The 24048-nt window shown below is 41.6% G+C and overlaps 1 protein-coding gene across 6 annotated transcripts in view; it reads right to left on the reverse strand.

The window, feature by feature from the left end:
• Window positions 1–24048, reverse strand: part of srcin1a (SRC kinase signaling inhibitor 1a) — a 146388-nt gene that overhangs the window by 44466 nt on the left and 77874 nt on the right. For 3 of the 6 annotated variants that reach the window (XM_078161296.1, XM_078161295.1, XM_078161294.1), the window contains exons 2-6: window positions 22713–22742; window positions 21496–21842; window positions 14519–14545; window positions 2842–3037; window positions 835–1130 (exon numbers count right to left, since the gene is read on the reverse strand). In XM_078161296.1, coding sequence (XP_078017422.1) covers window positions 835–1130; window positions 2842–3037; window positions 14519–14545; window positions 21496–21842; window positions 22713–22742 — 896 coding nt within the window. Of the gene's footprint in view, window positions 1–834; window positions 1131–2841; window positions 3038–14518; window positions 14546–19935; window positions 20283–21495; window positions 21843–22712; window positions 22743–24048 lie in introns of those variants that run through there. The other 3 variants (XM_078161293.1, XM_078161291.1, XM_078161292.1) reach the window with 2 other exon arrangements.

Genomic DNA, 24048 nt, shown 5'->3' on the forward strand with positions numbered 1-24048 from the left:
TTGCTCCACAAGACACACAATATGAACAGGAGCCAAAGTATGGCAAGATGCTTGTTAAGATGGAGCCTGCTTAGTCTCCAGCAGTTATAAAGAAGTGATGGACTGTGCATCTCACTTTGATGATTGTTGCTTTTGCCTGATAAAAGTGTTGCTAAAAACCATGCTTTTATTCCTTGGCGTCAAACTATGTATTAAAATGTAGATGTGCTTTAGCAGTTTGTGCTGGTCAGCTGCCTCTCCACCACTTTTTTGTTCTTCTGGGTCTTGTACACACAGGCACAAACAAGCATGTAAGCATGCATAAACACAAAACATACTGCACGGTACATGCACACACAGGCATAATCGTTTTTCACTGCCTGTTTGCATGGTTAATAGCAGTTGTATTGTCAGTATTGTGTGAATAATGCAGATGGTAAGCACGGTTTTGTATAAAATAATTAAAAAAAGGTCTCCCTCAGGCTTCCTTGATCTTCACTGAAGCAGAAATAGCTTCGGATGTTAAAATATGCTCATTTCACAGAGGAACATTGTTCTCTTGTGTCGGCACAGCAACAGATGGCCTACTTGAAGATAAGAAAATACACTTCCAGGTGGAATACCTGTTAAATTACTAACCCACATACACCACACAAGCCTGTCAAAGTTACCATTGAAATATAAAAACACTATTACCTTGCCAAAAAAACACACTGCTGCTCTTTATGTAGAGGATTAGCATTATAACGGTTGTCACTGACAGCTCAGTTGTCAAACATCAGACGGCATTCTTTCTCTAAAATAACCCTGTTTGCCCTCTTCACCTCCCCACTCCCACAGTTCCCTTTTCCTCACCCTTAGGTCTCCGTTAGCCAGGTGTGCAGCAGCAGGGTAGGAAGCGTAGATGGGCTCTTTGCGGTAAATCTTGATGATGCTGCGGTCCTGGATATCCCGGACATCCTCCAGCTCGTAGAAAACGTTGCGCGCCTCGTCCTTGATCAAGATGGCTGTGTTGGGTGACTTCAGCATACCTGCTGTTAGCTTCTGAGGGAACATGTGCACGATGAGAGCGTGCAGCGTGTCCAGGCTGCTTAGCTCGTGGGTGATGTGAACCCGACGTGTCTCATCTCCGTACTGCAGGAACAGCACCCCTAAAAGAGAGTGATGAGGGAGAGACAGGTGAGTCAGAAGGTGATGGCTTTTGTGGATGGAAAGAAAAACTAGCAAAGCAAATCTGTCAAATCATCATTTTGGCCATTTGAAAGATTTTGTGTTGTCAATTATGATCATGTCCTGCCTTTTGGTATACTAAATCCTGATAATGATTTTTATCATCAGATATCAGCGTGAATAATTACTGACAGAGTAAACACCAGTTCTTTCTTTCTGAATGTGAGAAAAGAATTGTGGTGGCTAAGTGAGAATTCACAGCTGAGGTGCAAAGTTGCAAATTTGAGGCAAGTAGTACTACTACTTTTCTTTAAATAAAACTTTTACTTTTTTTTAATCAATATTCACATTACAATAATGGATATAAAAGGAGCTGCATGTGACATTCAGAGCATATCTATGATTCAGAGTCTGGGGCAGGATTCTCTGCACACGGTTCTAAACATGGAGGTGGGTGAGCTGATGGCTAGCAGCTTACAGTGCTAACTCTATAAACAGCGCTAAAAACAGGAACAAGTGCTGACAGTGCTGACATCGTTACCTGGAGGAAAATCGGAAGGTGGGCGATGTGCTTCTGCGATGCCACTGGCCTGATATCAGTGGTAACTGCTGTATGAGCACAGCAGAGCTGCAGCAACTAACACTACACTAACATACACATGTGGCCAGACCCACTACCACAAGTGTGACTTCATTCTCTACTCCGGATGCCATTACTTCACTATATCTTATATATTAATGTTCTGAATGTCACATACAGCTCCTTTAAATTACCCAAAGAAAAGCCATACTTCATGGAAAACTTTGTCAGATGCTGGAACCCTTGAATTTAAAGGTAAAGATGAGTCTGACGCCTGACTAACCTGAATATTCATCTTCATACACCCGGGAGACAAACAAAAAGAACAAACAAAGCAAAGAAAGACCAGTGATTAAAAGTCAAGCAAAATAAGTGTGATGTTGCAGATGAGTTGAGGAGAGAAGAAAACAAAGTGGTTAGTAAAAAGACATGGAGAGAAGGGAATGGCAGCTTCGCCGTTCTACTTCTGTCTGAACCCCTCATTCAAAATGACCTTCATCAGTCACTGCCACTTTAGTTTTACAGCCACTTTTTTTTAATCTCACTGTACCTGACGTAACACCACTCCTTGGTCTTTATGAGTCTGGACCAGCCTCACACTAATCTGCTCTAAACTCCCAAGGCTCTTTTGTTGTAAACCTGTCCTCGAAACTGCTGTTTACTCTTGCAGTTGTAGAAAAATATCCTCAGTCTTGAATGATTAACACAGGCGTGCTCTATCACAGCCACCAAAATAACTACCTGAACAAAATGTATGCTTAAATAATCCTGAAGTAAATATAATATACTATACTTTCAAGCTCACTGTGCACCTGCACATGCTCACACATCCTGTGTGAATATATTAGGAATATACTGTGTCTACACTGAAAAACAGATGAGCTTGTTACCATTCAAGAGAGTTGCATTATCTGAGGGCTCTTTCCAGTTCTCTTTAGCAGAGCAATTAGACTAAACTAAAAGTGTTACGGTAAATGAGGTGAGAGTTTAACACTTTCTCCCATTCTGTGTAAGCCCAGTGGTGCACATCACCAATTACATGAGGTAAACAAACAGCTGTAAATCTGCCTCCAGTCCAACCAGCATGTTATGGCAGAGCTTCAAATCTTAACCTGGAGATCGTAGCTTATTCTGGCTGGCAGAGCGGGACAGCGGCAGGCTCTGGCGAAATCGGTTCATCCGGTTGAACCCGATGGGTATGTCGGCTTCTGACATGGTCTCCAAGGATTCAGCTGAGGCAAAGGAGAGCTTGGCGGCCTGGTCGGCAAGCCCAGACTGGGTAGACTGGGAATGCCGTGGACTGCGGCTCTGCAGGAGGAGAGGAGACACACAATAATTTACTGAAAGGTGAAATCGAGGCAGAGAGAATGGATTGGACAGGGCTGATGGAGCAAGACCGACCGGAAAAGAGACAGTGAGCACACAATGAGACACCACACAATCAACCACATAACAAGATTAACGAGACCTTGACAATGGTTGAGCTACCAGCCATTTGCTAAGAATTACCAGCGTCACAGTATCTGATATCAGTTGAATGCTGCAGCAGAAAAGCACAATATAGTTGTTCTCACATGGCACAACACTCCAGGGCATCAGCCTTCATGAATTACCTACGGTGTGTAACGAGCAAAATTAAGCCAGAAACTGTGCCCCAGCTCAGCATAAGTTATGTCATGTATGCTCGACTTTGCGCACCTCCCCGACACCCACACCCAAACTGTTGTCCCTGTGCTGCTACGAACTTTAAATGAGTGCTTGTGGGATGGGAGGAGAAGCTCATGCAAATCCCGGTCTGTCACTGTTGGTTTATCCTGCTGGCCTATGCTCAGGCGTCTGTCACTGAAAGACTGTTAGTGCAGCTGGGGCTGAGCTCAGTGAACTGGCTCCCTGATCCCCCACCGCTGTAGCATCTCCTCTAGCTCAGAGGCTGCTGTAATGAGCTCCCAGAATGCTGTCTGCTGGTTGTTTGGATGGCAGAGGCAGACACATCCTTAGCCACAGTACAGTAGCTCCTGCCGGTCTCCTCCTTGCACCATGAACACATCAGTTTTCCCCCTTTCCAGGGATTTCCTTCTCATCCTTCTCTGCCTGAGTCAAACTGCAGCATGGATCCACTGTGGCTTTCATTAATGTAATATTCAATTAATTTGAAAGTCTGACACAACACATACATCCATTTATGATTTGTTAAATGGGCAATAGGACAGGAAGTCATACTGCACAATAAACCAGCGCTGCACTGCAGTACCTATTACCTCCACGTTTTAAATGAATGAATTCATTGTTTAAACAATAAAATGAAAAAAATTACAAAGAAAGAACGTTATGTATGCCCATCAGAAACGATCATCAGGATATGACAGCATGGTTTCAATTGGTTGAATAAGCCATACAGCCTCCACTAATAACACCATGTCAATAATACAACCTAATATTTTGTTCAAAAGTATAAACTTAAAAAATCTCTAAGGATGAGTGCACGGTGAAGACCTGAATGCAGTATTCACAGAGCATTCACGCTCTGCTTAACAGCTTTGTCCTGCATTAGAAAAGTACACAATTAAAATAACCTAAGAGCAAATACAACCATTGCCCAGTGTCAGGGAGAAGAAAACACTGAATTTGTCAAAAAAGCCTATTAAGTGTGTATGATTGTTAAAAATTGTATATACAAAATGCAGGCAGAGAATTGTATGAAAAGTTTAAAATATCAGGAAAACTCATCTCTAATGCAATATTCACTGGAAATAATCTGCTCAAAATGTTCCTCAAATTGTGTGACTGTACAGTTTCTCAGTTATTACACACTGAATATAATATAGGGATGCATGATATTGGATTTTTTTGTCGATATTCGATATGTCAATATTGATATATCCACTTTTTCCCTACCTAATTTTAGTGATCATCAAGTCTCTTCTGTAGTGGAATTAACATCATGCATGTTTCTGATTCTGAGCCAATTTCTGCAGATACCGATGACGTGCTGATGTTATCATGCATCCCTAATATAATATGAAGTATCTGAGAAAATATGTCTCTTTGTCAGGGGTGGTTAGTTTACTTAATGATAGAAAAGGGGTAAAAGGAAAAGGAAAAATGTTGGGAACCACTGATGTAACTGTAACTGACTAACTTATAAAGTCAGGTAACAACGTTGAGCAGCAAATAATTTGTACTAGTTATGCTAATGTTTGCAAACTAACATAAATGTTAGCTGTGAGGCTTATTCAAACTTATGCTATTATGCAATAACGTATGCTATTGTGTCCTGAAAAATTGCCCCCTAAACATAAATTACACAATGGCATCCAAACATATAATACATTTATATATTCACGATAAGCATACCAAACAATATATATGTGGCCTAACTAAATGTCAGTCAGCTTATAACAGGCCGATTAAATATATACACTCAGTAAGCCACTTTATGTATTAACAATTAGTGCGATAAAACCACACTGCAGAATATAACACAGTGAATCGTAAACATTATTTATTGATGGAAGCGCAATAACACACATGATTTTTCACATTAACACATGCAATAATGGGTCCAAGCAATGGAGATGGGTCCCAGCGCTGAAGGATGACCTGAGCCTGGAGCTCTGCAGCAGGACCCGATTGAAACTATGGTAGTGAACATGGTTAACATTATATCTGCTTAACATCAGCATGTTGTTATTATGAGCATGGTAGTATGCTGATGTTTGCATCAGGCTCAGAGCACAGCTTTGCCTACACAAAGCCTAACAGAGCCACCAGCATGGCTTTAGACTCTTGTCTCCTGATAAATGGGTCAACCAATTAATCGTGTAACTAATTAATCAGTGAGTTAAATGATTGCTGCTGATTTAACTTCAATCAGTTGATCAACAAATTGTTGCTGCACTGGAGTAAACTAAAGTTAATGAGCCAGAGGAACCTGTAACTATTACTATCACTGCTAATTTCCTCTTTAAATTAACTGTTACACTATCATGAGTGTTTACAAGGCAAGTTACAAACCCCCATTGTGACTGAGAGGCGGAACAATCCTTTTTATAATGTACGCTCCCTTCTGTCACAATCATACATAATTCAGTCACACACACCCACACACACGCAGAATGATAGTGGTGGTGTCCAGTGATAGTGGTGGCAGACAGTGTCTGAGCACACAGAGGGATGGTGATGCTGACAGATAACCCCCACCGTGTTTTCTAATAGGGTCATTTATCTAAACTGTGACCACACTGAACAACAACACACCCAACAGCAGCACAGTGGAGCAGCACGTACTGCAGTGTGTCATACTCTGGCCAGTTACAGTGGGAAATGAAAGACATTAGAGGCGTTAGATACAGTACTGTACATAGCAAGATTGGGGTTATAGCATTTTATTTCGTCTCAAGATAGTATTACTGGTTCCTCTTATTGAATTAGACCCTCTATGAATCCCTTCTTTTACTGGTCCTGACCAATAAATAGTCAGACACATACAACGTGTCGCGTTATTTAGTGCACTTTAGGGGCCAGACACATCAAAAATCGAAGAACCAACTGATGCATTGCCCCACATCTCCTGTGTCTCGGCCAAAAAGTTGCACTTGAACACACCTCAAAGACTACAATGAGTGAGTACCTCTGCATCTGCGTAAGAGGAAATATGTAAGAAATATGTAAGATATATATAAGCAGCAAGCGGTGGCAGTCTGTATTTGTCATTCAAAAAGGGAAGACAGACAGGACGGCTTCAGGACGCTAGTTAGCCAGTAAGCAAGTAACAACACATCCCAAAGTTGACTAAACGACTTATAGTGAACAATAACAAACAATTATAAATAATTTCTGCTAAAGAGCTCAACCACTATATAATCTCATTTAACATTTCACATTTGTTTTAATCTCACACCTGCTTGACTTTAGTCATTTGTTTCTCCTCTGTGCACTGAGCTTAACTGGCAATCAGAGTGATTTCACTCAATGAATGGTTCAAACACTGATTCAGCATATGCTGACTGACAGCCCAACACTGACCAACAGTCAGCCTTTGGCTTGGTGTGTCAGGGCCCTTACAGGTGCTGTTTTCGTTAACTTTGGACAGAGCCAGGCTACATCCCCCATTTACGAGCCAAACAGCTGCTCACAGTAGCTTCATATTTACTATACAGACATCAAAATAATCTTGAGAAAAGCAAAGTATTGAGAGATCTCTGCTTTCCTCCATATTTTACTCATCTAACTTTTGCTTTAGCAAGGTAAAAGCAAATAAGCAAATTTCCTAAAATGTCAAATTATTCCTGTAAAGACCAAAACTAAAATCAAACTCAAATTATTCTAATAAAAAATGCAGGTGATACAATATTTGAAAAGACATTTGTTAGACTCTGAGCTCAACAACTAGGTATTTACCAACTTGGACTTGGATCTGGCGTGGAACCAGCTGCCTGAGCCCAACACTATCACTAAGGAGAAGTAACACCCAGAGATATATTTGGCATAGAAATGCAACAACAGCTTTCAGTATGAATGGGAAGAGCTGAAAAGACCACCATGTCTAAGACATGTCAAAAGAGATTTCTTCAGAGAGTATCTGTTCTTTTTTCCCCTGCATGGCTGAGAGGGAAACGCACAGCAACCCTGTTTCGAAATCTTGAGTCATTCTACTAGTGCATGTGAGAATTTTATTTCAAGGCTAAATAACCTAGTTGGAGCTTTCTAAGAATAGGAAAAGGGAATTGAGAATACGGTGCTGCATGACTGAGCTCGTGCCTGACAATGTTTACTCAAATTTAAAATTTCTCAGCCAGCTGAAAAAAATAAATCTGTGTACGGAAAGTGAATGAGTAATGTTCTACTCTCTGGACAACTACTATAAATGTGCTGCCGAACAAGACAATGAAACCCAAATGTATGAATGTGTGTAAGCTTACTGCAGCTGTCATTATATATGCTCTTAGTCAGCTTGCCTTGTTACAACACGCTACAAACATTGACTTCCATATTGGTGGTTTATGTGATATGAAAACCATAAATGTCTCTCTGCAGTAATTTTGCATTGTAAGTATTATATGCCAACACACCATCTGGTCATGCATCTGGTCCTGCTAGACATGCCAGTGTTATACATGATGGCGTTCACAGCCTCCTTTGATGGAAACTGGTTCTACCTCCTTCTTATTTTCCTCCACAATTCTCCCTCTACACCTCCCCTCCTGCTCTCTCTCCACCTCAACCTTTTCTTTTAGAGTGATCCAGACTTTTTCAACAGCACTCAATTACTGTCGAGAACTCTACACTGTTATAAGGGCACGGCGGAAGAGAGGAACAAGTAGGGAACAGGATGATCTTACACGGAACAGAAGTGAATGGAGTGGAAAGCGAGACACGATGGCAGCCTGACAACAAACCTTAGGCTACAAACTGCATTAAACTCAATGCAGCCTCCCACCACGCACGCACGCACGCACACAGGGATGCTCTGTTTTAAGGTCAAGTGATGGTATATGGATTTTTATGTTTGGGAGAGCACATCTCATCCAACTCTATATGACACTTCAATGTTGTCTTACTTAGTCTGCAAACCTCCTAACTTTGTGGGAAACAGGCTTTTTTTTTAGCTTCTCCTCAATACAAACATCAACTTAAAAATTGATTTGCAGTTCACCCACTGAATGTTTTGGTAAAAATGCAAAGGAAAAAGAGTAGAACCAGTTACATACTGCACTGTAATGAAACAATGTGGAAGCTTCTTGGTCAGTTATATGAAAATCTATCTGTCAACAACTAAAAAAAGATGTTAAATCATGTCCTAAGAAGTTCGCATTTTACCTGTAAAGCCAGGCAGCACTGTATGAATTAAGCCAGATTTTCACCCTAAATTTACTGCCCTGACTCATTTTAGAATCAGGCCGTTACAAACTATAGTTAGCCTCTTTTGAAATTCTTATCCAATATTATTATTTAAGACTGCTGTCATATAAAATTCATCTTTGATGCAGATCAGACAGACAGACAGAGCATACTGTCTGCTTCTTCCAGCCATCTGCGGCTCCCTATTTTTCTTTTTTCTATTTACTTTCCACTCATAGAAGAATTGCTAAGTAATGTGGCCTTTTTCTCATTTGTAAACATTGTTGAGGATGCAGTTGCCTCATCCGAATCAACTGTGTAAAACTATAATTTGTCAAAAACAACAAGAGGCTCTGTTTTTACATTAAGTATGGCTACCCATGTTGTGGTCAGGAGACTAATTCATACAATGTGAGCACAAAAGTTGCAGGTTTAGAAAGGTAGATTATAGAGTGAGTTAACACAACCTTCAATATTAAAGCTGGGGTAGGCAGTTTAATATGAGCTTCATTGTCAAAAATCCCATAATAAACTTTGAGCATATTCTAATTCAAGTGGACTGAGAGAACACGTCTGTACCTCTTCTCTTCTTTGTTTTCAGGGTATAAAAAATCTGGGTCGTGACAGGTGTCTTTGGCCAATCACAGGTAATTTCAGAGAGGTTGTTCCTATTGGCTGTTCTACAAATGCAGATGTGCATGGACGTCCCTGCGGTGAAAGCATGATTCAATGGTGGAGAGTCCTGCAGGGAAAGTTGCTATTCCAGCATTGGTAACAACTGCCTTAACTGCAAAGGAACTCAGAAAAGGGAGGTGGACTTACCAAAAAAGAGAGCATGACAATAAACGAGACAAAATACGTGTCAGTAAACAGTTGACAAAGTGTTTCAGAGATGGAGAGAAGCCATCTGGTAACCAGAGCTAAAGGCTCAGGGCTGCAGCATCAAGTTAATGTTTATGTCCCCAGCGTTAGCGAGAGAGTTTGCCAGATAAGCAAACTTTCTGTTGCTGCCGTTACACAGTTTAGACCTGATGCTGCCGCTGTCTCGCTGTGACACCTACTGCTGCGGGATTTGCACTGACCGAATGCAAGCCGCTACAGCCACAAATCAAAGGTCCATCTCATATGCTGCTGCCTGATCTCCTCCAAGTGAAGCAGTCCACAGAACCTGGGGTGGCTAGCTTGCTTATTTTTTTTCTCATTTATGGTCTCATAATCAGAGAGAGTGAGAACAGGGCAAGAAAGATTTGAATGAGCTGCATGAAATTCTACAATGAAATAGGATTAACTAAATCAAAGTCTGGGAAACACTTGGTTTAAAGTGTGGGCATATGTATAAAGCGCATGCATATACCCATGGTCGTCTGGTGGGAGGGGCTTAGGACAGAGGACAACTGCTGCTGGTAGACTTTTGTAGTCATTTCCCTGTTAAATGATATGACATCCTGATGCATTTGAGAGAAGAGAGAATATATGTCAACTAAAAATATCAGAGACAGACATGTGTGTGAAATGACAATGAAGTGTTTGGCTCCTGGGTATTACTTGAGAGACAGGTGTTAAATGGTTAATATCACAATCTTCACGCCTTTACTGCATCTCTTTGATAACTTTTTCCTCCAGCTTTTTTTTGTTTCTCCTTCTAAGGATATCTTTCTCTCGCTCAAAAGCTTGTGTCTGTCTTTCCCTTGAGTTGTCTGTCTTCTTCTCCTTTGGTTTTTATCCCCCCTCACTCATTTGTCCACTCACACCACTCCCAAAGCTCACTTCTGATTCTTGCTGAGCTGCTTTACGTCAACATATCTGCCTCCACCTCGATCTCTAGAGTCAGACGCCAAAGCTGCATCAAGGTGCCATGATTGTGCTGTTGTTGGGATTTGGAGTCTGCATTTTCTCCCTCTACCTATAACCTGGCTCTGTCTCCACACAAAAGAAGTTCACAGCTCTCACTTTCAGAAAATGGAGAGAGAAAACAGCTCCCCAAAATCGATCCATCTCTCACATTCGTTTGTGTCCACTTGCTCTTCCCCCACTATCATTATTTCTCTCCATCTTTTCCAACTCTCAGACCAATCTCCTGCCTGGACACACAATCCCCAACCCCCAACACCCCCAGAGTCCCATCTCTTTATAATACCTGGAGTCATCAATGCAGGGAACAGATTGCTTTGCCAAATTGCTGTGAATTGTGTGTCGATGTAAATCAGTTTTCTCAGAAGTTGAGGGAGCACAACAGTGTTCTCTTGAGAGGGGAGATGATGGCTGAGATTGCTGGATTCTCTTTTCTAACAGAAAACAGAAACAGGGGCATAAAAACACGGCGAGAAACGACATGTTCCACATAATTTCTTTTCAGATATACATTTAGTTTTGTATTATTTCATGTCCAAAACCTGCAAATGTTGTCAGCAAAATTTAAAAAGTGTGTGTATATAATACATTATTATCTGATAACATCTCTGATATGCATCATTATAAAAAAAATAAAAAATGAGTGCAGTGCAGTCCTGATCGTAGTCTCATTTAGTGTTTATTTTCAGCAGGCAGGCGAATCCAGGTTGAGAGTCAAGCTTATATTAACGCTGGTGGGATGAGGGAGCAGGACGGGGCTTTCAGAGGCTTTACTGCAAAATGAAGCGGATGAGGTGTCAACATAAAAGGTGTCAACAACAGTGTTGTGTTGAAAGCAAATAGCTTTGGATCTGTTGCCACTTAGACCGTTTTGGCTGTTTCATTCTACATTTTGAATGGCTGATTTTACGACTGCTGCTGCACCTTGAGGAGCCGATAAATAAATTCTAATTCCCACTGTTTATTAATTAAAAGTAACTCATATGATTCACTTTTTGTCTACTGAAAAGCAACAGCAAGTTAGTATTCTAAGAAGTACAAGCCCCCCCCCCCCAAAAAAAAACTTCACAGCTGCAACAATTAATTGATAAGTTTATTAGCAGAAAATGAATCAGCAATTATTCTGGCAGTCAATTTGGAACAAAAACCCCCATCATTATTTAATTCCAGCCTCTAAAATCTAAATATTTGCTGCTCAACTCTGATCTATCCATCATTTCAACATTGAAGCAGGACTGTCAAAACTGACCGAAATGTCATTCCATTATTTAATTAAAAAAAAATGCACAAGTTTGAACCATTTGAATATTTTTACAAATTATGCCCATAAGAAGGCAATCCAATATGAGAGACAAAATTACCTGTATAGGTATATTTAGTATGTCAAGTTAAAAGTCTTGTGAAGGTTATTTTCAATTTTTAATCAGCTGTGTCATCACAGTGTGGTCAGTGTGTGCAGATGTCTGATGCATGGCCCCCCAGCCTGTATGTTGCCAGCACCCGAAGGTTCCAGCCCATCCACCAGAAAAAGTTTGCTGGGTCACATCCAAACCCCCAGAAACAGCAGCAGGCTTTAAAGCTGAATTTACATAGTGGCCAAATGTGACATTACAGCACCTGGGTCTGTCATGTGACGCCATAGGACCAAAAGTATTTTTTCCTTTAGATTTCCATTGTTACAGAGACATCTGTAAATATGAGAATATATTTTTTGGAGCATCACAACCCCCTCCAAAAATGACTCGATTAATTTAGCCCAACAACATTTCTGAAGTCTTGAAGAGCCACACAATTTTATCCCCATTCAAGTTAACACAGGGCAAAACTGGAAGCTCTGTCATCTCAAGTGCACTTGCTCTATTTTTTGCAGATGATCAGGGTATTTCACACTGCCAAACGCAAGCTTTTTTGGCTTCAAGCACCACTGAGTAACTGTCATAGAATTGAACGGGGCCCCACCTCCAACACTGTATTTAGATCTCTTTATACATCCATTGTTGCATCACCGGCTGGACCTTCACTGGCAAATAATACCTACACATTACAAAATAAGCAAATTTTGGGTGCCATGGTTGGTGCTAGAGTGAGAACTGAGATTGTCCTGTTTCTTGTAGCAAGTTCAAATGAATTTGTTGTAACTGACATGTTACTCATAGCCTTATTATTATACAGGTTAGGTAAATGGCTTTTTACAATGATTTAAATACAATTTGCATTTATATGGAGCTTTATCCCTATCTTTATTCAAGAGAGTGGTCTATCAGTTTGAGAGCATTATTTATTGATTTCACATTCAAAAACCCTGCCCTCACACTCAAATAGCCTCTGCTTGCGCTTGGATCTACTCTGTTTCTGCTCAAACTGTGTGCTCGCACTCAGATACCATGTTGCTCGCACAGATTTCCTGCTCGAGCTTCGGCTATTCTCCTCGCGCTCAAACTGTTTCTATGCGCTCGTGAAATTTCTGCTCTCAGATTTCTGCCATGTGCTTGGATTTTTTGTGTAACAACCCTGTCAAAATCCCCCAACCAATAGAATGCCAGATTTACTGTTGACCAATGAAATTGTTACACAAAAAAATCCAAATGCAGGGCAGAAATCTGAGAGCAGAAATTCCGTGAGCGCACAGAAACAGTTTGAGCCTGAGGAGAAAAGCCGAAGCTCGAGCAGGAAATCTGTGCGAGCAACATGGTATCTGAGTGCAAGCAACATGGTATCTTAGTGCGAGCACACAGTTTTGAGCAGAAACAGAGTAGATCCAAGCGCAAGCAGAGGCTATTTGAGTGCGAGGGCAGGGTTTTTGAACGTGAAATCAATAAATGATGCTCTCAAACTGATAGACCACTCTCCTGAATAAAGATAGGGATAAAGCTCCATACATTTAGTGCACCAGCCCAGGCCCATGCGAGAACTAGTGAGGCAGACAGCTGCAGTAGTGCTGCTTTTTACCCCCTACAATCAAATATTGATTTTCAAAATTGAAATTTTTTTTCACAATTCGATTATAATCAGATTTAAAATATTCGTTGACAGCCCTAGTTTGAAGCTTCACTTTTTATACTAACATACCCACAAAGGTTTCGAAACCACCTGAAAGTCCTGCAGAGTTCATATCGTTGGTTGTGTAACAGATTTATGTGATAGACATGGCTCTAAATTCCATTTATATCACTGTTGTTTGAGGTTGAAGTACTTGTGGATTGGTAATGGGTGAGGGGTAAATTGCTAAGCGTTCCCCATGGGTCAGGGCATATGGCTATTAATATTCAGTGACATTTCCAACCTGTCCAAATGATATTGTAAGCAGGGATTCAGGGAAGACCACACTGCAGATAAGCCCTGGGCTCTTCCCTCACACATTTACACGCAAATACACATCAATATGTTCCTTAACTTGCTCTGTTTAGATAGCACACATCCCTGCCTGCATCTGTGTGGTGTAATGCCACAACAAAGTGATTCGTATTACAACGCATACCAGCTAACAAATGTCCTCACGTCTTTAAATTCTGTAAATGTGATAAACACTTTCAATATGTCTTGATGCTGGCCTTCTCTGGTATATTCAGCCCATATTTCCTCTCTGCAACCTGTGGATAAAACACACTCAGAAGCTCTGCCATGACTCAAGCCTCTGTACTAATGTCAAAGTATTATTTCAGTAATGCCTCAGCGGCACGTCTGAAATGTCTTCTTAATGTCTCTCAGTCAGTCTGAGTAATACTTCGGCTAGGTCACATGGCTTCTAGCCATTAATGCCAGCTGCCTGAGGTATCATAAATCCCGAGAGAATCGTCTTCTGCAGATTAAATGGAGCTGGAGAAGTTTAAGCTGTCGCCACCCCTGACACCTCTGCCACTGCAACCCTACACACACCACAAACACACACGCACACAGCCTAAAGAGCCAAGAGATGCCAAGTGAGTTGGGTGTTGCAGAAGCCAGAGGACCAAGGAGATAGCCTGGTGATGCCCAAGGAGTGTGACGTAATCTCACAGCACAGACACACACACACACACACACACACACACACACACACAGACATAATGGACGGGAGAATGACAAACGCACAGGGACACTTAGACACGCAGCACTGACCTTAAAGCTCCAGTAGTTGGGCTGTTGCTGCAGAGTTTATGAAGGGCAAAAGAGGGAAGGGAGGGAAACAGAAAGACAAAAGTTAGATACTCACTTCTCTAATAATGGGTCACTGACATAAAGAAACCACTTTAAAAATTGGTGCATTGAACAGCTTGACTGGAGAGGAGATGCAGGCTTTGACACAAATATTTGATGCATCCTCCCCAAAAAGCATAATCAGGTGCATTTTCTAAATCATTTTCTTGTAATGTGTTCCTTTTCTGACAGCTGATATATGAAACTCATTAATATTGTTGACAGCTTCATCTAATCTAAAGCACAATCATTAAGTTTGATTGGTGTTAATGCAGGGGGTGGCTGTGTTTTTGCAGGCATCGGGTTACAGCGCACCTGAAAACAAGATTGCACTGTTGGCTATAACTGGTGAAGGGGAGGAAATGAAAAGAGTGAAATCGAATCAAACAGCAGCCCACTCTGTTGTTCCGAAGTTGGCCTCTCTCCCAGATTTCTCCACCACAGGCAAGCCACCGCTCTGTCTCCTCCTCACTCTCTGCTGTCTCTTTCGCTCTCGATCCACATCTTAACATCGCCACCTCACCTGCTCATTTTTACCAGCCCATGCTGAATCTCCCATGTGTCTGTTCGCCCTTCCTGCTGCTCTGCCATGTACCAAAAGGTGCCCGCATGTTGGCTGAGGCCCCGGGAAGTGAGCTTTCCATTAAAACATAATTACCCCCACAGTCAAAACCAGGCCAAGCCACTGATGGCCCAGAAATACCTCAAAATGACATGGAAAATTAAAAAAAGATTGGGCAGAGTTCATGAATTTTAATTCTAATCCAAACTCTTATTCTAGTTCTTATTCTTATCTGCAGGCAATTTTCAGTCCATTCAGCCTCCCTTCTGCAGGAACCACATTACTCTCCTGGCGCAGGGATGAAAAAAGTGACAGGCAAGTTTTGATTTATGATAGTTGGTGGTTTTTCATCATCAGCCTTCCATTTTAAATACTGTCGCAACAAAAGCCTAGATTATTTTAGTAAACGCAAGCATCAGAAGGAGCGTTTTCAACTGATTATTACCCTATTGTAATCTAATCTTTCACTTAATGTTCTCTCATTTAGCCCTGACACCATTCTTTGATGGTCTCTTTCTCTTTCTGCTCTTCTCTTGCTCTATATTTCTTTCTCTCTTTTCTTAATGTACTGTGGTGTGAGTTCTTGCCTGGTTTTTATATAATATTAAGTGTTATAATCACACTAATCCAAAGGAAGTAACATTTCCTCGCCAAGAAGACAGAGTCATGATTAACATCTGGTCTAACACAGTATAACTATTTACAGATTTTGTAAAGGCTAGAGCTGTGTCCCAATTCCAAAGTACACATTAGATTTCATTGGAATTGTACCTCATCTGATGTCATGCATGCATACAAATATTTGGCAGTTAGTATGCAAGAAATGAAAGCATTTTGCAGTTTTGTCCAAAAAGGAGATGATAAAACGTGCAGACCAATTTCAATCAAACTTTGATAGTTCATTCCAACATTAAGTTAAGCACTAACTGTATGCAGCTAGAGAAAACCTGACTCACAACATGATCTTTTTTTTATCAATTACTCACCATGTGTTACCTTGAAATTGTGAAGAAAACTGAGTTATTTGTGGTAAAATGGGCCTGCATTTAAAAACAGCAAAACCACATCAAAGCATCCATTTACAAAGTGTCACACAAGTCATGCAGTATAATCCTAACATACGCATATGCGCTTAAAAAGTTAGTTACAAGGGGTGTCGGTGGCTTAGTGGGTAGAGCAGGCGCCCCATGTACAAGGCCATTGCCACAGCGGCCTGGGTTTGACTCCAGCCTGTGGCCCTCTGCTGCATGTCATTCTCTCTCTATCCCCCCTTCACAGCTGTCCTATCAACTAAAGGCAAACATGCCCAAAAAATTTCTTAAAAAAAAAAAAAAAAAAAAAAAGTTAGTTAAGTAACACGGCCTGAGCATGCCTGTGTTTGTGTATGAGCTGCATGTGTATTGACGAGAGTTCAAAGGCGCACGTATGCCCAGCCTGTTTCTCAGTTGTACATTAGACTGTTTGTACCGACATGTTTCAAAACATGATGTTTTAGCCAAAATGCATGTGATAAAAGACTTGGATTATAGTGCATGAGTTGTGTGAGAGTTTGTTAACAAATGTTTTGATATAGTTTTGCTGTGGTTAAATGCAGACCCTGATTACTTCAATTAATGAAGAGCGTTTGCATTATTGGATTCTCTATTCACCATAGGGATGTGTGAAAAACAGTTTTCTTCACAAATTCATTAAGACACTTTGTGAGTAACTGATATACAAATGATCATTTTGTGGGTGAAGTATTCTTTTTCTTACAGGAAATAACAATACTTGGCGCTATTAGGTGTCAATAAAACTGTGCCTTTGGAATGACACTGCCAATTAAACTTTACAAACAGACCGTTTGACCGATCAGATCGTTTTTTCCAAGTATGCAGTAGGTTGTATTTTTTTTAATCACTTTCAGACATGTTCCTGGAGCTGTTTCACCTCCATCTACAACTGAGAAGCTCCTCCTTTCTACTTTATACACTGAATCTTGGGAGAATAGAGAACAGTTCATCAACAGGACACACAAAAATCAATTTTTTTAGTATAGATACAGCTTTCAGTTTACTTTCTTTGTCACTTTGCATTGTGGAACACACTACTTCCTAACAGAGCACTGAAGCTGCTGCCCTGCTAATGTGCAGCTGCTCACTGTGTCTTTGCATAAATGTAACATAAAGGCAAAAGCACACCTTAAAAATTAAGCTGATCTTGCTTCTGCCACTTTTCCAGTGTGAACACACTACGTACTCAAAACCTGGCCAGAATTAATAGCAGCAATATTAGTAGAGCAATAGTATGGAACTGGGAAACAGCATAGTTGTGGCATAATCACACAATGGGTTGGACACAATACCAGCAACATAATGCAACCCATTACAACTCCACAAACTCGGACATAAAAATAGAGTTGAATTAACACTTACTTGAAATTGAAAATTAAACATTATAACCTTTATTCTGAAAGCAGCTATTCAAAGCCATTTTCTTGTGTATAATTCTGTCCACCTAATAATGTTGCTGTGCCATTTACAGTTTTAAATGTTAAAAAACAGTGCATATATCTGCCTAGACTTGCTGGCAATGAGACATGTGGGACACTCAAAATGATATGGAGTATAATCTCCACCCACCCTTCTTTTTCCCCATAGCATATAAATTTCTACTAACATATGTCAAAGCTATTATTATTAAAGACAAGTCTTTGATGTGAAGCTGAGAAGAATTTCTGTCTCTTAGCTAGTTGTTCAGTTTTTTTTAATCAAGTACAGTCCCTGTCCAGGTTTTAAGAATTAAATTCTCTATTATGGGCTTATATGATAATAATAATAATTATAAAAGCCTATATGATCTAAAAAATGCATTATAACATATCTTAAAACAAGGTTGTTCATGTTTTTGACGGGACAGTGAGAGATCTGAATACACCTGATCTAAAGTGGTCAGAAAGCTAATCTCAGTAAGACTCAGGGGCGAGAGGTCATGGGTAAAGTGGGTCACTTTCGGGGATAAGATAATACATGAGGTGAGGTTGGACTTGTGTTGGCCTTGACTACCTGATCATGTGTCAGTCATTTATTCTGCACAGCCCGTCAGTCAAGCTTTGTCCTTGACAATCTGTCTGAAGTGACAGCTGCTCAGGGGCACCGTTGGTGCGTCATAAATAATTGCTGTTCACTTGTTCAGACAACGTTAATGATTTTATTTTCCCACAAAGCTAAATGACTCTGAGGGCTGGCTTTAATGGTGCAGAAGTGATTTGTGGTCTTGTGTTGTCTGTCTCTGCCAGTGTTTCTGTGTTTGTTGCTTTAATGAGGCTTACTCACAGTTCTCAGGTAAAGTAAACATTCATTCGTCACAGACTCGTGTTGGTTTAACCGTTGCTCCGCAGACAGTTGCAGATTTACTGAACTCGGACTTTGAGTTGCAAATACTGCATTGAGAGGCTGTGAGAGTAAATTCAAGAGGGCCTATTTCAATACATGTTAATTCCTCTTAACATTTCTCCATCCTGGCAGGTATCACTGCGATCAATTCTTTACTTCTGTGCAGAAATTACATTCAAGATGTTGTTTTATACTGTCAGTCACTATCACACTAACTCATTCAGCCACAGTCCCCGATGACAGACAGAACCCTTGACTGAGGCTCTACTACTTAGCTCAAATGTACATTAGGGATGTGCACAATTATTTGATTGATAGCTAGTCGGCACCAGAAATACTACTCAGTTAAACTTATTTATTTAAAAAATGTTCACATTTAAATGACATATTAATACATATTCTGATGACTGATAGGCTGTTTGCTTTGCAATTATGTTCAGCTAATAAAAATGTCATTGTAATAATTAGGCATGTTTCCTTAAGATTAATTTTCCTAAAAAAATATTGTTTTCATTAAATGTTATTTGTTAACTTTTACTTAGTGAGTTGCTATCACCTTTTGTAGGATAACATATAATGTTTATGATGTATGGTGCAACAGGCCACACATTTCAGCAGCATTTAAAATACAATTTGGAGACTAAAAAATGTGTTTCATAATTTAAAATGACTCTTTTAAGATACACAATATTTTCTTACTTTTAGACTTGTTGACTAGTCTAAGTTTAAACTTCCATTTAAATGTCAGAGATATTAGTCTTTAGGAACATCCCTAGTGTACACCTTTTCACTTTTAAGCTCCTGTTGAATTAAATATGCCTGGAGCTCCAAAGAGACAGAGTTACTGATGTTATGTTTGAGATGCCAGATTAAACCTGTGGCTGAGGGGCTAAATGCAGGTTAAGACACCCCTGTATACATTTACATACAGGCGTGGATGTGCACTCAAGAGTTAGCCTCAGAGCTCCAACAGAAGGACGTAGCCTCACAGAGTGTAGCGCTGCATTACCTGACCAGCATGTAAAGCAGGCTGCACTCCCTCCACCCCTCCTCCAACCCCGTCTCTTTCTCATGTCGTCATCCTCTCTGCACCCCCGCCCCCCATCTCAGCCATTCTTACTCTTTCCCCCTCAATCCTCCTCCGGTCTAGTTTGGTGTCTCAGCGCTAACCGCAGCCTCTCTCGCCTCCTCTGTTTTAAAAACACCTACACTTGTCTGCACAGCACATTAACGCTCACTCAGACGCACAAAAGGCTCTGTGTACAGTTTACAGTATCGTCCACTCAGCCTTCGTCTAGTCTTTGAGCATATGCACACCGTCACCACAACAACCACAATAAACACAACAGGCGTGGAATCTAATCCCAGCTGGCACATCCTTATCCCCCCCCCCACACACACACCTCTCTACAACAGCCTCCAGCTTCCAGTTTCAAGCTTCCAGTCCCGTCTCACCTGCAGTGCACCTGTGCCTGTCCACCACTCCAGTCATCCCAGGCAGTCCGTCAGGTGCAGCGAATCCTCATCGCGTTTTTGCCCGTCTCTCCCTCCCTCTGCTTCTCTAACCCTCCCTCTCTCTCTCCCTCGCTCAGTCTACCGCTCTCTCCCCCCCTCTCTCTCTCTGTCTTGCTCTCCAGTAGCACATGCGGCGGAAACTCTTTATTTAATTCATTACAACACCAGCCGATTAACTCCTTCGCAGATGGGTGGCTGGCTCCTGCTGGTGCTGGCTAATTGAGCAGCGGGCTGCTTGACTGGCTGCTGTGCTCCTCTCCAGCTCCTCCCCCCCCCCCACCCTCCTCCCTTGCTGTCCACGCTCTGCACATCCACGAGATGACAAGAAATCCTGGGCTCTGCTGCTTCCTCCCCCGTGCAGTGAAAATGCCCTGTCACTTTAGGATCTGTCCACTCTCCCGGCTGCTGCTCAAAAAAAATTTTTAAACTGTCTGCCTCGTTATTCTTCTCTCCCCTCTGTTGTCATCATTGTACCATTCCTGCTTCTCTACACAACCTGACCTTTGCAATGCGATATCCCTACTTGCCATTTATGGGAGAGGTTGCCACGGAAACTATGGACTCCACCCGCCCTTCCTCGCTTGCTCACTCTCTCTCTCTCTCTCTCTCTCTCTCTCCCTTTCATTCCCTCCCCTCTCCCCTGATGTGCTTTTCTGTCATGTCATTACAGTGAATTTACCCTTTTTTTAAATACACACACAGCAATGGTGCTCACACAAAGAGAGAGTGTGTTTGTGCACAGAATAGTACGTGCATGTGTGTGTAAGTGAGATAGTGCGAGAGAAAGCTGTTGGGGCTGTGTAGTATATAAACTACATTGGGAGGGGGGAAAGAGTTGATAAAAAAGAGCAAAGGGAAAACATTATCCTCAAGTGTTGAGACTGCATTAACATTTACGCATTCAATATATTTATGTGTGAGACTTCCTGTCTTCCTTCACACCTCAGTGGTGCCCCTCTGTGTAAAGTTCTACAGGTTCTGGCAGCAGAGAAACAAAGAAAAGCGTGGCTGTGAAAGTTTAATGACGACCCCTTAAAACACAGATACAAAGACCACCTGACAGCTTTCCCTCACATGCATTCTGTCCCTTAATTATTTTAATGAGGACAATGTGAAGCACAATGTGAGGCATTGTGCGGCTTTCAATCTGGATGTTATCTGAAAAGAGACTTTATGTTGTGTGTGTGTGTGTGTGTGTGTGTGTCTTTCTGTGTCTACGTGTGACATCACTTTTCTGTCTCCAAAATGACAGTATTTTCCAGTTTGATTGCCAGAAGAAAAACATACAGAGCATCTAATTAAGTTTCTTTAAATGGAACTAAAGTGATATGAAAAAAACAGATGCATGAAATGTAATAATTAATAAATCAATTAAACATTAATTTGACATTTGGGACAATATGTCAGATTCAATTCTTTTTTGAGGATAAAAAGCGTGATTTGCATACCTGTTCTCGTGCAGACCGCTCTGACGTACCCCTCATGCTGGCGTGGGAGGGTGAGGGCGACGGTGGGTTGTGGTGCGGGCTGTGGTGCGGATGCTGCAACTGCTGCTGCTGCTGGTACTTGCTCTTCAGGTGATCCATGAAGGCGTCCCTCTTGCGCTCCATGTCAGCCTTGTGCAGGTTGGTCAGGGCCTCCAGGCTCTGGGCCGCACTGACGGTGTGGCGGTGCTCCGATGTGTGCACCAGGCCCACATTGGAGAAGCGCCGTGCGCTGTTCCCCAGCGTCCGGTACTCTCGTGGATACTCCAAGTCATCTGTGGAGATCATGTGACTGCCACCACGCTCGGGATCTGAGGGGACGATGCCAGGATAAAGGAGAAGGAAGAAAAGAAGGAAGGGGTGGAAAGTGTGCATGAAAGAGGTGAATCACCACCCACACCAGCATGCAGAAAGATTTCAGGGTGGAGACATACATACATACAGTGCAGGCACACACAGGTGGAAACAAATGGAGCAGAGGGAATGGTAGTGGAAAAAATAAGGCAGAGTGAGGACAGGAGAGAGAGGAAGAGAGGGAGAGAGAGAAAGAAATGGGATGTGATGTTAGACTATTTGCCACCAGGATGGAGCAGTTCCCTGCAGAATTATTGATCTCAAGTTCTGAAGGGAAGAAAAATGAGAAAAGTAAAATGCTTCTGTGATAGATCAAAGGAAGAGGCTCAAACTGAATTTGTTTTGCTGGATATTCTATTGTGATATGCCTGCTTGTCATTATAAGTGGCTTTCATTGTTTTCGCAGGAAACAGAGCAAAACAAAATACTGAAAATTGAGGTGATTGAAAGTCAGTTGGGAACGCAAAGGAACACTTCTTTTATTATGTCCTTGTTCTTTTTCACCAACTTTTGTCCGTCTATCTGAGCTTTCCCCTCAATCCCTTGACACCTTCTGCCACTTTCTCTACATACTCTCACTGCCTCTTGTCTGGAGGTTACTGATTCTGCTGTCCATTTTTAAGGAGGCGCATCACTCTGACAGCCATTGGCCTTTTATCAGCGCTCTAACTGACAGACAACACAGCCTGAGGTGGAAGGCACACGGGAAGGAGAGGGAGACAGCCGGGAGGAGACGGTATGGTTACACAAAAAAAATATGTGACTGGAAAAACGAATGAACTTAAAGTGTGATAAAAGAGCAGGGAGCCATTCGCCCGATGAGTTACCTTGCTTAGGAAAACAGGCCCCGGCGTTGGCTAGAAGAGAAACATGCCAAGGGTTAATTTGTGTGTTTGTGCACAGATGTGCGAGCAAACACACCACGACACAGTCACATGACCATCAGAAAAGAGCTATCATGAAGTGATAGCACTTTGTCTGAATTACAATTAGTTAATGCATTATATATGCATTATAATGTATTCATAAGGGTTAACATATGGGGAAATGGTTTGAATTCTAATAGTGTCTTACAATAACCTACAGAATGGTTAATGAATACTGTATATCATGCATTTTTACACAGAAACAGTTCATGGTTTGTTTCTAAAAATCACAAGACATTTTTTCATATTTGATTAAATAGCAAATTAACTAAGTATAAACTCCTGACTTCAAGGCAGGTAGAAGAACCAATTAAATCAAGAGATGAACGATAAAATAAAAAACACCGGTGAAACTCAAAGTATAAAAAGTGCTGAGGCTTAATAGGGCTGAATGAAGTGGACCATATGTACATTAAAGGCTCATCAGCAGCATTAGGAGGAGCTGAGTGAGTAAGCAGCAGAGGAAGGCTCCTCAGGGCAGGAGCAACAAATGGACTGTTAATGAACGCAGAGGAAGCTGGCCAGATGGAGGCCCAATAGAGCTGCAACGCTCTCCAGTGGACAAACCTTAACACAGAGGAAGCCTGTTAAGGCCAGAAGGTCTGCCATCACTTCAACGCAGCTGCAATCAAAGCTGCATGCCCGTTGTGAACCCATTTCTCACTCTATTCATCCTCGGAGAGCTATCGCACTCTGAGTATGATCAGCTGTTTCAACACCATGCCCTTACATCCACCACATTATGAAGTGCTGATAAACTGAGCAGGGGTGAGGCGAAATGGACTGACCTCCTGGCTAATAGCATTAGCATTGAGCTGCACACACCAAGGCTACCGGCCGTATTCATCTGGCCCCCTTGATGCCTCCCGGATCTCTGGTTTACACTTCATTAGGCTGGAGCTTATTGTGCATCAGCTAACAAGGACCTGACTCAAGGGCCCCATTACAATGGCTGGCAAAGCTGGGCCTATGTACTAAGGCTTATTATTGTGACTGAGCATCCAAAACGACAGTGAAAGCTGAGTAGGCTATGCTGCCTCTAGATAAACATAAAGCTGAGAAGGGAATGAAACACTGCATCAAGAAAGTGATATCACTAACATTTATATTTATCAATTGCAAGAAGTCCTTACAGAAGTTAAAATGCTGAACAAGATAATGTCTTGCCAAAAGACAAGATTTGCATCTCTTTGTAGCACTGGTTTGGAGTACAGCCTAAAAACTTTCCCAACTGCAG

The sequence above is a fragment of the Epinephelus lanceolatus genome, chromosome 18 (assembly GCF_041903045.1).
Source record: "Epinephelus lanceolatus isolate andai-2023 chromosome 18, ASM4190304v1, whole genome shotgun sequence".
Taxonomy (NCBI): Eukaryota; Metazoa; Chordata; class Actinopteri; order Perciformes; family Serranidae; genus Epinephelus; species Epinephelus lanceolatus.